Source organism: Pan paniscus, chromosome 1 (assembly GCF_029289425.2).
Source record: "Pan paniscus chromosome 1, NHGRI_mPanPan1-v2.0_pri, whole genome shotgun sequence".
Classification (NCBI taxonomy): domain Eukaryota; kingdom Metazoa; phylum Chordata; class Mammalia; order Primates; family Hominidae; genus Pan; species Pan paniscus.
This window is the reverse complement of record NC_073249.2, coordinates 190,873,906-190,888,193: the sequence shown is the minus strand read 5'-3', so window position 1 is coordinate 190,888,193 and position 14,288 is coordinate 190,873,906. Positions and strand designations below refer to the sequence as shown.

The following is a 14,288-nucleotide window of genomic DNA, read 5'->3' as shown; positions in this document are numbered from 1 at the left end:
CCATGGATAATGTCAGTAGACTTTTGGGGAAAATATTCTTTCATGTTGTCTTCTGTAGACTAGAATAATATTTTTCATTCTGTCTTTTGGGAGCAGAGAATTAAGAGGTACCTAATAAAGTGAGATGGAGGTGGATCTCTATAAGCTTATAGTAATTACAACTCACAGGAAAATAATTTGCTCTCCTCTTTTTTACATTAAAGTTTCTCTCTTCCCATTTTTCTGCTGTATAAGTCAGGTGGTAAAATGGGACTTAATGAAATTATTATTAAATTTTACTTTATAATCTGTGCACCAGAGCATGATGGAGTCAAAAGAGTTGGTATCAGAATGTAGGAAGTAGTGATTGAAGTCAGGGTGGTAGGATAGGCTGTACCCCTTTAGAAGATCTAATGTATTCAGGTAGATTTCCTTTTTTGGAGTTATTACCAATTATTCTTAAGGATTCTTAAATTCTCGCGTGACGTTCTAAAAAATGCATCACAGTATAATTCTGCAAGAATTCTTTTCTTCTCAGACTAAGGTTATTAGTGAAAGGAAGCCACTAAAGATTGGTTAGACATTCTTATCTGTGTTTACTCAGATTTTATTTCCCAAATTACTTTCCCAAGCACTGTTTTAGAAGTTAAAATATTTTATGTATTTTTATTAGTCTAGTTTTACTACTTATGGTAAGCTAAGAACTTGTTTAACAATATACACTTAAATATTTTGCTAAAAGTACTGTATTTGAACAAAAGATTCCACTCCTAACCCTATTGTTATAATAAAAGACTAGTGTCATAAAACATAGAGGAAACTCAGTTATCAGTTTATGTTAATTACCAGAATTATTCATTATTTGTGTTAATTTACTATATTTGATGCTAAAACATTGTAGTGTATTCATTTGTTATTTGGAAGACTTCAGTATAATTCTTAAAATATATTTGTGAGATAATTATGCTTAAATTTTAATATAAAAATATTATTATACATATTTGCTTTTTTAATCTTCAAATTATTTTCACTAATATTCCATTTGGTTCCTGAGACTGTTATCTCATTTTTATTGATAAAGAAACTCAAGTCAGAGAAGTTAAATAACTTTCTTAACAACTTAGTGACAGAATGGGACTAAAAACTCATGCCTTCTTATTTCGGTACTTACATTATCATATATTTTAAAGGTTTCTCAGGCTGGTAGTTTCCCAATTCCAAGTTTCATCGTAATATAATAGCACCTTTGCTACTATAGCTGACTAGATGGCTTAGGAAACTAGATAAATTACTGTTCTAAAGAGTGTTTTTTCTCTAGCTCCACATGCCTACCTATTAAAGATTCTAATAAACTACCCTTTTCCATAATATCCTTTGAGATAAGAAATGAGAATTTACTGTCCCTAGATTTGCCATTTTGTTAGCTTGCATACTAAAATCTGCTGGATGCCCATATTCCCAGTTACTCAGAAGGCTAAGGCAGGAGGATCACTTGAACTCAGGAGTTTTAGGTTACAGTGAGCTATGATCACATCACTGCACTCAAGTCTGGGCAACAGAGCAAGACCTGGTCTCAAAAAAAAAAATTTTTTTTTTCGCTAAAATTCTAAATATATGAATTTGGCCAGGCACAGTGGCTCACACATGTAATCTCAACACTCTGGGAGGCTGAGACAGGAGGATTGCTTGAACCCAGGAGTTGGAGACCAGCATGGGCAACATAGTGAGACCCCATCTCTTTAAAAAAAATTCTAAATATATGAATTAATTGTGTCATATTAGTGAGAGGTTAAAAAAATAATATAACTCTTGGCCCTCATGAAAGATGACTCTCTTTGTAGCATAGGTTTTGTCAGTTATGAACTTAAAAAACTGTCAAGTGGAAAAATTGACCCGTATACTATAGAATTCCAATGCTATTTCCTTAAGGCTCTGAACTAAATTGTCAAATGTAAGTGTAATTATTCATAAAAGTAATATCTAATGCCATGATACGATTTACCATGATAAAATCTACAATGTTTCTTTTCTTTTTTTATTTTTATTTATTTATTTTTTTTGAGATGAAGTCTCGCTCTGTTGCCCAGGGTGGAGTGCAGTGGTGCGATCTCGGCTCACTGCAAGCTCCACCTCCCGGGTTCACACCATTCTCCTGCCTCAGGCTCCCGAGTAGCTGGGACTACGGGCACCCGCCACCAAGTCCTGCTAATTTTTTCTTTTTAATATTTTTAGTTGAGACAGGGTTTCACCGTGTTAGCCAGGATGGTCTCAATCTCCTGACCTCTTGATCCGCCTGCCTCGGCCTCCCAAAGTGGTGGGATTACACGTGTGAGCCACCGCGCCTGGCCATTGTTTGGTATTTTTTAAATTAAATTTTACTATAAGAGGGTATCGCAGATATTTCATTTTAATCTTAAATTTATATCTTCCCTGACAGTTGGTCATATAGCTGCTCTTTGAACAGTTCTAGCAAAGATGAACTCAGGTACTTTATAAGGTAGTGTAATTTACTTTTGAATAACTCTGGTGGTTAGAAAATCCTGAAAATTTCGTTCCAAAATGTCTAATGTTCCAACTATTTTTCCTAGTTCTTTCTACTCAGTTTTTCACATGACAATCTATCAAAATAGCCAAAAACTTATTCTGTAATTTTCTTTGAGTTTTTCCTATTCCAGACTAAGACTTTCCTATTCCAAACCAGACTTGGTTTGATTTATTTTTACTCATATTACATGATTTCCTATCAGGATTGCCTCCTTCTCGTTATATTTGAATTTTTAGGGTCTTAAATTTTTCACAAATTGAACAGAGTACTCCAAGATGTAAAATGATCTGTTTTAATATATGGTGGGATAGTTACCTGCCTTATTAAGTGGGTTATCTGAGTACTTAAATATATGCAACCTCAGTTTTTTACTTTTGAGGAAGCTACATCATACTGTTAGCTCATTTGGGGCTTGTACCCTTTTCCACAGCAGCAGTGGGTAAGTTGAGATTCTCTAATTTGTTCTTATTACAGTTGAAGTGTTTGGACGTTAAGTGTTTAGGTATTACAGTTACCCTTATTATGTTTCTTCTTTATTTTGTTCATTGTTGTAGTTGTTAGTAGCTTTTAACATAGTAATTTATGTTTTTAACATGCTAGTCATGTCTTCCAAGTATGTGTTGTTGGAGGTTTCTTAACCAACAGATATTTATTAATTACTTACTATATGTAGGGCACTAGATATGTTTCCTTTCCATATGGTATTGATAGTTTTCTAAGGTGGAAAATTATTCCAGTGTTCAAGTATACTTAGAAAAAGTAGGGAAACTTACCCTGCCCCATAATAAACACTCTAGTGAAAACATACGGTACTGGCCAGGCGCAGTGGCTCACACCTGTAATCCCAGCACTTTGGGAGGCCAAGGCGGGTGGATCACGAGGTCAGGAGATCGAGACCATCTTGGCAACACCATCTCTACTAAAAATACAAAAAATTAGCCAGGCATGGTGGCGGGTGCCTGTAGTCCCAGCTACTCGGGAGGCTGAGGCAGGAGAATAGTGTGAACCCAGGAGGGGGAGCTTGCAGTGAGCCGAGATCACGCCACTGCACTCCAGCCTGGGTGACAGAGCGAGACTCCCTCTCAAAAAAAAAAAAAGAAAGAAAACATCTTGTACTGGCACAAGAACAGACAAACAGAACACTGGGACAGTATAGAGAACTCAGATTGATTTATATATGGGAAGTGAATGAGATAAAAATGCCATTACAAATTGATTAGTTAAGTATAAGCCGTTTAGTAGGTGGCATGAAGAAACCTGCTCACTAGATGGAGATAAATAAAATTGGGTCCTTGCTGTTTATAAAGAAGAACCAAAAAATGTAGACAAAACTGTAAAGTTAATAAAACATAATTTATCTTTTTGACTTTGTATTAGGAAAGTATTTCTTAATACCTCAAAAGCTTGAAGTCATAAGGTGAAATTTAATTTGATGATGTTCTCAAATTCATTAGTAATAAGAGAAATCTAAATTAAAACATGCTTTTAGTTTATACCGATTAGGCTAACAAAAATTAGAAAGCAGAGCTGGATAATGCCACATATTGGCTGGACGCAGGGAAATAGGAGCCTCAAGGAGTGCAGGTTAGTGTAGTCATTCTTGAGAACAATTTGGCAGTTCATCATTTACTTGATAAGATTCATTTTGACCTAACAGTCTGTTTCTGTGTCTGTAAGCAGAGATTAATTCTCACATGGGTTCATAAGGGGACATGTAAGGAGATAATTCATTTCAACATTGTTTTTGGGTGTTGCAATTAAAGATACTGTGAATCTGCAATGCTGGGGGAGTGGATAGACAACATGTGGAGTACTTTGCATCAATCAGAAACAATGAACCAAGTCACTGAAATTGTATACAACCAATTTTTTACAGATAAATCTTTTAAAAATAATAAAAATAAATATACCATAATAAATATACCACAGCAACGTGAATAGGTTTTAAAACATCTAATGCAGAGGGTAAAAGTAGGTATACATAGAAATAGAAGAATGTTCATCAAACAAATTAGAAGAATAACTTCTTGGGAAGGGGAATGGGGTTAGGAAATGGAGATGGAAAGAAAATCAGTTAGAAGAGGGATATTATACAGATGATGATAACACACCATGAACTGAGGAGTATGATTAAATTTTTTGTACCCAAGGAATAAAAATGGGGCTTGGGAAATTATTTAACAGTGAATGTAAATTGGGTTGGAGTAAAAAAAAAAAAACTATGAACATAAAAAAGAAAAACTTAAAATAATCCAGGTACAAGGACATGAGGCTTTTCTTTAGGATTGTGGTAATCGGGAATGGAAAGTAAAGGACTAGTATAAGAAATACTGCAAAGACGTGGTGTCAACAACCAGTTGGGTGAAGAGATGAGCCAAGTTTTGAATCTGGGTAACTGGGAAGATGGAGATACTATTAATTAAAGAGGAGTAGCGAACAGAAGATAACCACATGTAACTCTGACAAGATGTGTTGAATTCAGCTCTAGATATATTCCATTGGAAGTTCCAGCATTTCACTGAGGTAGGTTATTCACTGTTAGAGCATTTATTGAGGATATACTATGTGTTAGGCATCAAAGCAGGATATATATTTTTTTTTGCCAAAATTGTAGCAAAAAATTGTATATGTGTATGTATATATCCTGCTTTGATATATAAGTATACATTTATATATGAACATATATATGTATTTAAGTTCAGAGGTATATGTACAGGTTTGTTATATAGGTAAATTTGTGTCATGGGTTTATTGTCACCCAGGTATTGAGCCTAGTACCCATTAGTTATTTTTCCTGATACTCTCCCTCCTCCTACCCTCTACCCTCTGGTAGACCCCATTGTCTATAGTTCTCCTCTATGGGTCCATATGTTCTCATCATTTAGCTCCCACTTATTAAGTGAGAGCATGCAGTATTTGGGTTTCTATTCCTGTGTTAGTTTGCTAAGGATAACGGCCTCTAGCTCCATACATGTTCTGCAGAATACATGATCTTGTTCTTTTTTATGACTGCATAGTATTCCATGGTGTATATGTACCACATTTTCTTTATCCAGTGTACCATTGATGGGCATTTAGGTTGATTCCATGTCTTTGCTATTGTGAATAGTGCTGCAGTGAACATACACATGCATGTGTCTTTATGATAGAACAATTTATATTTCTTTGGATATATACCTAGTAATGGGATTGCTGGGTTAAATGGTAGTTCTCTTTTTACGTCTTTGAGGAATTGCTACACTGCTTTCCACAATGGTTGAACTAATTTACACTCTCACCAACAGTGTATAAACATTCCATTTTCTCCACAACCTTGCCAACGTCTGTTATTTTTTGACTTTTTAATAGTAGCCATTCTGACTGGCATGAGATGGTATCTCATTGTGGTTTCGATTCGTATTTCTCTAATGATCAATAATATTGAGCATTTTTTCATATGCTTGTTGGCTGCATGTATGTCTTCTTTTGAAGTGTCTGTTCATGTCATTTGCCCACTTTTTAATGGGTTTTTTTTTCTTGTAACTCTGTTTAAGTTAAAGCAGGATATTTTTTATTCCTAAGATGTTTTGGCCCTGGTATTTCAGTCTCCTCCATTTTGATCCTTAGAGTGATTTGATTGGGTTTCCCAGAATTCGTAAGGTTGAAATTATACCAGTTTACTGTTGAGTTAAAAAAAAAAAATGACAAAATGGTTAAAACATCCCAACAAATTAGATCTGTAAAATTTCACCTAAGAAACCAGATTTTGGCTGGGCGCAGTGGCTCATGCCTCTAATCCCAGCACTTTAGGAGGCCGAGGCGGGCAGATCACCAGGTCAGGAGTTCGAGACCAGCCTGGCCAACATGGTGAAACCCTGTCTCTACTAAAAATACAAAAATTAGCTGGACGTGATGGTGCACGCCTGTAATCTCAGCTACTTGGGAGGCTGAGGCAGGAGAATTGCTGGAACCTGGGAGGCGGAGGTAGCAGTGAGCCGAGATCGCACCACTGCACTCCATCCTGCGTGACAGAGCAAGACGCTATCTCAAAAAAAAAAAAAAAAGAAAAAGAAAGAAACCAGATTTAGTAATAGTGGCCACAAAGGAAAACTTAAAATGGCAGAAAATTATTGAAATTTGCTTTGAACTCAAAAATGAATAGGTGAATCAAATTTTTGTTGTAAAATTTACTCTAGAAGAGGCTTGATATTGTTTTCAGTAGTTTCAGTAAAACAAAATTGAAAAGGGAGGGAAAAAATAGAAACTTTGTGCCATGTAGAAAATCGCTCTGGGTATCCAGTCAGCTTGATGTTTTTATTGTTCCAGAAAATGCTGGGTTCTTGCCCCACTTAACTGAGGTAGACTTGAATCTCTCTCTCTTTTTTTTTTTTTTGAGACAGAGTTTTGCTCTTGTTGCCCAGGCTGGAGTTCAATGGCGTGATCTCGGCTCACCACAACCTCCGCCTTCTGGGTTCAAGCGATTCTCCTGCCTCAGCCTCCCAAGTAGCTGGGACTACAGGCATGCGCCACTGTACCCGGCTAATTTTGAATTTTTAGTAGAGACAGGGTTTCTCCATGTTGGTCGTGTTGGTCTCAAACTCCCGACCTCAGGTGATCCACCTGCCTTGGCCTCCCAAAGTGCTGGGATTACAGGCGTAAGCCACTGTGCCTGGCCTTGAATCTTTTAAATTAGTTTTAGATTATATCAATACTATGTGAGTACATTCTCATTGTAATATATTTAGATTTTATAAACAAAATAAAAGTGACCCTGTAATCCTGTCACTTCCCTCTCTAGAGGTAACCACCATTTGGAATATATCCTTTCAGTTTCTCTGCTTTTACAAATGTGTGTACAAAAAATACATATTGATTTGTGAAAATTTGGTATTTCCTATATAGTCTGTAAGTTTTGAATATATAAGTCTTGAATATCTTTCTGTGTCAGTTACATTGGCTCAGATGTTTGCTGGGTAAAAATGGAGGTTTTATAATATCCTTACTAGCTAGGTACTGTAAGGATGGGAGGAGAAAGGAACACAGGTATGTTTGCTGCTCTCAGGAGGCTCACAGTTAGAAGAATTGAAAATATATAATCATTATAATAGACAAAGTGTCCTAATAGAGATATGTACTAGGTGTCTTCTTGGCACAGAGGAAAGAGTACTCTTGGAGAAAGAAGTTAATATGTTAGGGAGTGCTTAGAGATGGTAAAAGAGATTTTGAATCACTTTCTAAGAATATTTTGCAGGTCAGATGTATCCTGGAATGATTAAGTAATATGCTTGCTTCATTCTTCTCTGTCTAGTGAAATGTATGTCATCTTTTGGCAATAATCAATCTTTTTGGTGTCTTAAGCCAAGGTTCTAAAAGCAAAATCTTTATCATATATGAATATTTTTTAGAATTTTGACAGCTTTATACAGTGGCAGAAATTACTTCTGTTAATATTTTTATGTTTCATCTTACAGAGGATTATGTGAATATATTGTTTCCCTTCTTTAGGGAGGTGGTTGACTCAATGGTTCAGCATTTTAAAGTAACTATATTTGGAGACCGTAGACCAGTTTATGATGGAAAAAGAAGTCTTTACACCGCCAATCCACTTCCTGTGGCAACTACAGGGGTAAGATATGCATTCCTGTATTGGAAAGGTATATTTTTGAAGTGTCTCCTTTTACACGCATTTATTACCATTTTTATTACAGTCCATATATATGTGAGTATTTATCACTGATTGTTTTTAACTTTTTGTTTTGAAATAATTTCAAACTTAAAGAAAAGTTGCAGGAATCATGCAGAGAACTCTCATACACCCTTTATGTAGATTCACTGAGGTTCTGAACATTTCCACCTTTGTTTTATTTTTTTCTTTCTCTCTTGTACATACATACTTATTTTTTCCTGAACCATTCACAAGTAGGTTACACATACCATGCCCCATTAATATTTATTTTATTTTATTTTATTTTATTTTGAGACAGGGTCTCGCTTTGTCACCTAGGTTGGAGTGCAGTAGTGTGATCTCAGCTCACTGCAACCTCTGCCTCCCAGATTCAAGTGATTCTTGTACCTCAGCGTCCTGAGTAGCTGGGATTACAGGCACGTGCTACCACTCTTGGCTAATTTTTTTGTGTTTGTAGTAGAGACGGGGTTTTGCCATGGTGGCCAGACTGGTCTCAAACTTCTGACCTCAAGTAATCCACCCAGCTCAACCTCCCAAAGTTCTGGGATTTTGGGAGTACCACTGCGCTCTGCCAGTATTTAATACTTTAATGTATATTCCTATGAACAATGATAAAAACCCTTGTACAGTTATCAAGTTCATTAAATTTAACATTGATATGATACTTTTATTTAATCAACAATACAAATTCCAGTTTTACCAGTTTTTCCAGTGATGCCCTTTAGTATTATTTTTCTCCTCTGTTACAGAATCCAGTCCAGGATCATGATATAGATACCATGTCGTTCTTTCCCCAGCCTTTTTTTATCCTTCATGACAGTAACGTAGTTGAAGATTATCGGCAAATTATTTTGTAGAATGTCCTTCAGTCTGGGTTTGTCTGATACTTCCCCTTGATTACATTCTGGTTATGTATTATTGGCAGGAATATTATATAACCATTCTTTCCTTATCAGTGCATCATATCAGGAAGCACGCAGTATGTATTTGTTCCATTATTGGTGATTATTGGTGATGTTAACTTTGGTCAGTTGATTAAATTGGTGTCTGCCAGTTTTCTCCTATTGGGGTATTCTTTTCCTCCTTGTAGTTAATAAGCATCTTGTAGGGAGATTCTTTTTGTAATTGTGATAAAACATATGTAACATAAAATTTACCGTCTTAACCATTTTTAAGGTATATTTCAGTGGTATTAAGCACATTTACATTGTTGTATAATTATTACCACCTTCCATCCCCAGAATTGTCTTTATCTTTCAAAACTGAAACTCCATATCCATTAAACAGTATCCATTGCTCCCTCCCCTCAGCCCTGGCAACCACCATAGTACTTTCTGTCTCTGAATTTGAGTATTCTAGGTACCTCATGTAAGTGAAATCATAGATTGTTTGTCTTTTTATGACTGGCTTATTTCACAATTTATCCACATTGTTTCATGTGTTAGAATCTCCTTTTCAAGGCTGAATAATATTCCATTGTATGTATGTAACACATTTTGTTAATCCCTTCATGCATCAATGGACACCTTTTGGCTATTGCAAATAATCCTGCTATGAACATAGATGTAAAAGTATTGAACTCTGCTTTCGGTTCTTTGGATATATACCCAGAAGTAAATTTGCCAGGTCATGTGATAATTATTAATTTTCTGAGAATCTGCTGTATTGTTTTCCAGAATGGCTCCATCATTTTACATTCCCACCAACAGTGAACAAGAGTTCCAAACTCTCACTTCCATGCCAACACTTGTTTTCTGTTTTTTTTTTTTTTGTTCGTTTTCTAATAGTAACCATCCTAATGGGCATGAGATGATATCTCATTGTGGTTTTGATTTGCATGTCCCCCAACAATTAGTGATGTTGAGTATAACTTTGTAGGCTTATTGGCCATTTGTATATCTTCTTTGGAGAAATCTGTAGTCAAGTTGTTTGCCCATTTTTTGAACTGGGTTGTTTGTTTTGGGTTTTGGGTAGTGAGTTGTAGGAGTTCTTTATTTTTAGATTTTTTATTTTTTTTAGCTAAACTGATCAATACCATTGTAGGAGTTCTTTATATATATTCTGGATATTAACTTCTGTATTCTGGATATTAACTATATATATTCTGGACATTAACTTCTTATCAGATATATAATTTGCAAATATTTTCTTACATTTCACAGGTTGTCTTTTCACTATGTTGTGTCCGTTGATACACAGAAGTTTTTAATTTTGAAATGGGAGATACTTTTAAGGATCCTGTTGCTCATTAGATTTTGATTATTCTTGCTTGGCAATTGATTATTCTTGCTTGAAAGGATTATTACTATGTAGAAGTGGTGATTTTCTAATTCTGTCATTCATTCTCCATATGTTCATTAATCTGCTGTAAGGGAGTATATTTTCTTTTACTCTATTTATTGATTTCACTGCCCAGATTGTCCCAGATTTGGCCAGTGGGAACTCTTTTAAGCTGACTCCTGTGTCCTTTTGAAATGACACTTTTTGGGGAATACAATCCTGCATCACCTAAAACAATGGGGATATGCTCTGCGAAATGTGTCCTTGGGCAATTTTGTCATTGTGCTATCATCACAGTGTATACTTACGCAAACCTGAATGGTATAGCTTACTACACACATACACCATATAATATGGTTTATTATTGCTATAAACCTATATAGGATGTTACTATACCGAATACTGTAGGCACTTGTAAGACAATGGTAAATATTTGTGTATCTAAACGTATCTAACTATAGAAAAGGTACAGTAAAAATACATTGTAAAAGATTGTTTAAATGGTACACCTGTATAAGGCAGCTTCATGATAATCTAATGGGACCACCGTGTATATGGGGTCCATTGTGGACCAAAAATCATTATGTGGTGCATGACTCTACTTCATTACTTTCTGGCACAGGATGTTCCTGGTTTATTTTATGTTTTCTCTGCTGCAGTCCTGCAACTAACCATTTCTCTGAGGATCTCTGGTTTCTTTTAGTTGGCAAATGCAATTTTGAAATGAAAATCTGGGTACTGGTATGTTCACAGCTGCTGGGGTATATGTGCTTCTAAGCCCTTTCAATGGATAGAGGTAGGAAATTTATAAATAAGTAGATAAATAAATAAAACAGACAATAAAAACATATTACACTTTATATGGTAAATCTAACACATATATATAGGAAATCGTGAGTTCACACCCGATTCTTCCAATTCTAGTCCGTGCCCCATGGGATTCTTCCTTTCCTCACTCCATTCCATATTTGTATCTTTCTTCTTTAGTTAGATTCCTGGCTCCTCAAAACATCACCACTCCTTCTCATTTGCTCAGTCCTACAGTACATATAAAATAGTTTGTGAGAAAACAAACCTACTAATGATTCAAGGCTTTATTTTGTATGCAATTCTTCTAAATCCACCCTTTCTCTACCCCTAGAATTAAGACTATTGTCAGTATACATACTGTGTTCAAGAGTTACTTGAATTAGTGCTTCCTTTTTCTTTTTTTTCAATGTGGTTATGTTATTTATTTGAAATTTATTTGGGTTCATTTGATTCTGTTTATGATATTCTGTTTTAATTTTTTCCCTCACTCCCTTTGTTTATTTATTTATTTATTTATTTAGACAGGGTCTTGCTCTGTAACCCAGGCTGGAGTTCATTGGCACACTCACAGCTCACTGCAGCCTCAACCTCTCAGGCTCAAACGATCCTACTGCCTCAGCCTCCCAAGCAGCTAGGACCACAGGTGTGCACCACCACACCTGGCTAATTTAATTTTTTGTAGAGACTAGGTCTTGCTCTGTTGCCTGGGTTGGTTTAAAATTCCCTGGCTCAAGCAGTCCTCCTGCCTCAGCGTCCCAAAGTGCTGGGATTACAGGAGTAAGCCACCATACCCAGCCTAAATATATATATATATTTTATTATAAATATATGAATTATAAATAATATATAAATTTATATTATAAATTATAAATTTATAAATATATAATATATATTTATTTTATTTATTTATTTTTTTTTGAGCCTCACTCTGTTGCCCACGCTGGAGCACAGTGGTGTGATCTTGGCTCACTGCACCCTCTGCCTCCTGAGTTCAAATGATTCTCGTGCCTCAGCCTCCCGAGTAGCTGGGATTACAGGCATGCACCACCACACCCAGCTAATTTTGTATTTTTAGTAGAGACAGGGTTTCACCATGTTGGCCAAGCTGGTCTCGAACTCCTGACCTCAAGTGATCAGCCTGCCTCAGCCCCCCAAAGTGCTGGGATTACATGCATGAGCCACTGCGCCTGGCCTTTTTTTTTTTTTTTTTTAATATGTAGAACTTTAATATGCTTCCAAATTTCAAAAGTATACCAAAACATATACTCAGAATTGTTCTGTCCTTATTTTTTCCAGTCCATTCCCTCCCATCCTTTGAAAGTAACTAGTTTCTTTGTTTCTGGTTCATGCTTCCTGTGTTTCTTTTTGCAGAAGTAAGCAGATATGTGACTATTTTCCTCCTTTCTCACACAAAAGATGTCATAATATTTGTAATCTTTTGTACTTTGCTTTTGTCACTTAATAGTATAGCTTGGAAATTTATTCCATGGCAGTTTCAAGAGATTTTCCTCATTCTTTTTTCATAGCCGCATAAATGTTAGAGCATTTAGGGTAGTTTCCAGTATTTTGCAATGACACATAATGCTGGCACGAGTAACTATGTTATTTAAATTTTATCTACAAAAAAAATAAATGGTATATTTTAGTCTATTGACTTTATTTTTGCCATGTTTTCTCTTAGATATTTTTATAAGTTAAATCTAAAATAATTGTATTTATCTTTTTCAACATTTACCAGTTGACTCTTTTCCCATCAACAGGTAGATTTAGACGTTACTTTACCCGGGGAAGGTGGAAAAGATCGACCTTTCAAGGTGTCAATCAAATTTGTCTCTCGGGTGAGTTGGCACCTACTGCATGAAGTACTGACAGGACGGACCTTGCCTGAGCCACTGGAATTAGACAAGCCAATCAGCACTAACCCTGTCCATGCCGTTGATGTGGTGCTACGACATCTGCCCTCCATGAAGTGGGTGCTTCTGCTTTTTTTCTCTTTAGATTTTAAACTCCCAAGAATGAATTGTGCAGGCTTCCCTTGGTTAAACCTTTATTTGTCATATATTTTGATTGTTCAACTGAAATGTTGAACAAGAATAGCATCCATACAAATTCATTGACAGGAGTACGTTACAGAAAATTATCTGGCTTTTGCAAGTAACTATACGTCATTAGCTTAGCTAGTCTCATGAATAATTTTATAGAAAAATATCTCACCCTTTCTCTTAGGATCTAAAAGTCTTAACAGATCTATTTTCAGATGTATTTATTTAGTTATCTTGTTTTAAAAGTAATTTCACTGTTTATACAACAATATCAAATTGTGTTGAATTGCTTTTTTTTAATAACCCTAGGACCTCACATGTGTAGGGTATGCTCCTGTGTGTGAGCGCATGTGTACCCGTGTATTTTTTATTGTTTGGTTGGGTTTTTTTTGAGACATGGTCTCACTCTCTCACCCAGGCTGTAGTGCAGTGGCACAATCATGGTTCACTGCAGCCTCAACCTCCCAGGCCTAAGCAATCCTCCTACCTCAGCCTTCTGAGTAGCTGGGACCACAGGTATGCACCATCATGCCTGACTAATTAAAAAAAAATTTTTTTTTTTTTTTTTTTTTTTTTTTGTAGAGATGGAATCTCCCTATGTTGCCCAGGCTGGTTTCAAACTCCTGGACTCAAGTAATCCTCTCACCTTAGCCTCCCAAAGTGCTCGGATTACAGGTGTGAGCCCCCACACCTGACTCAGTATGTTTTTTTTTTAAAGAAAAATAGTATGTCTTGCAAACACATTTATAGAAATACCTTTTTGTTCAATAATTATTTACTTGTTAACATTTTTAAGGTCGGAAGTGTTCACTTTTTAAAACCTATTTTTAAGAAATTATTTTAAATAAAATTTATTCTTATTTCAACCAACAATTTTGAGAAAGGAAAATTTAAGTAGATTTTTTTCCATTTAGAGTGGATACTTTTTGCTTTCTCAAATTTGGAACATGTTTAGTTTCATATATTC

General features: G+C 35.6%; 1 protein-coding gene across 3 annotated transcripts in view; it reads left to right on the top strand.

Annotated features, from left to right (window-relative positions):
- AGO3 (argonaute RISC catalytic component 3) overlaps positions 1 to 14,288 on the top strand; it is a 141,996-nt gene that overhangs the window by 28,439 nt on the left and 99,269 nt on the right. For all 3 annotated transcript variants that reach the window (XM_034961266.3, XM_003812581.5, XM_063608860.1), the window contains exons 4-5: positions 8,009 to 8,129; positions 13,040 to 13,248. In XM_034961266.3, the coding sequence (XP_034817157.1) occupies positions 8,009 to 8,129; positions 13,040 to 13,248 (330 nt within the window). The remainder of the gene's footprint in view (positions 1 to 8,008; positions 8,130 to 13,039; positions 13,249 to 14,288) is intronic.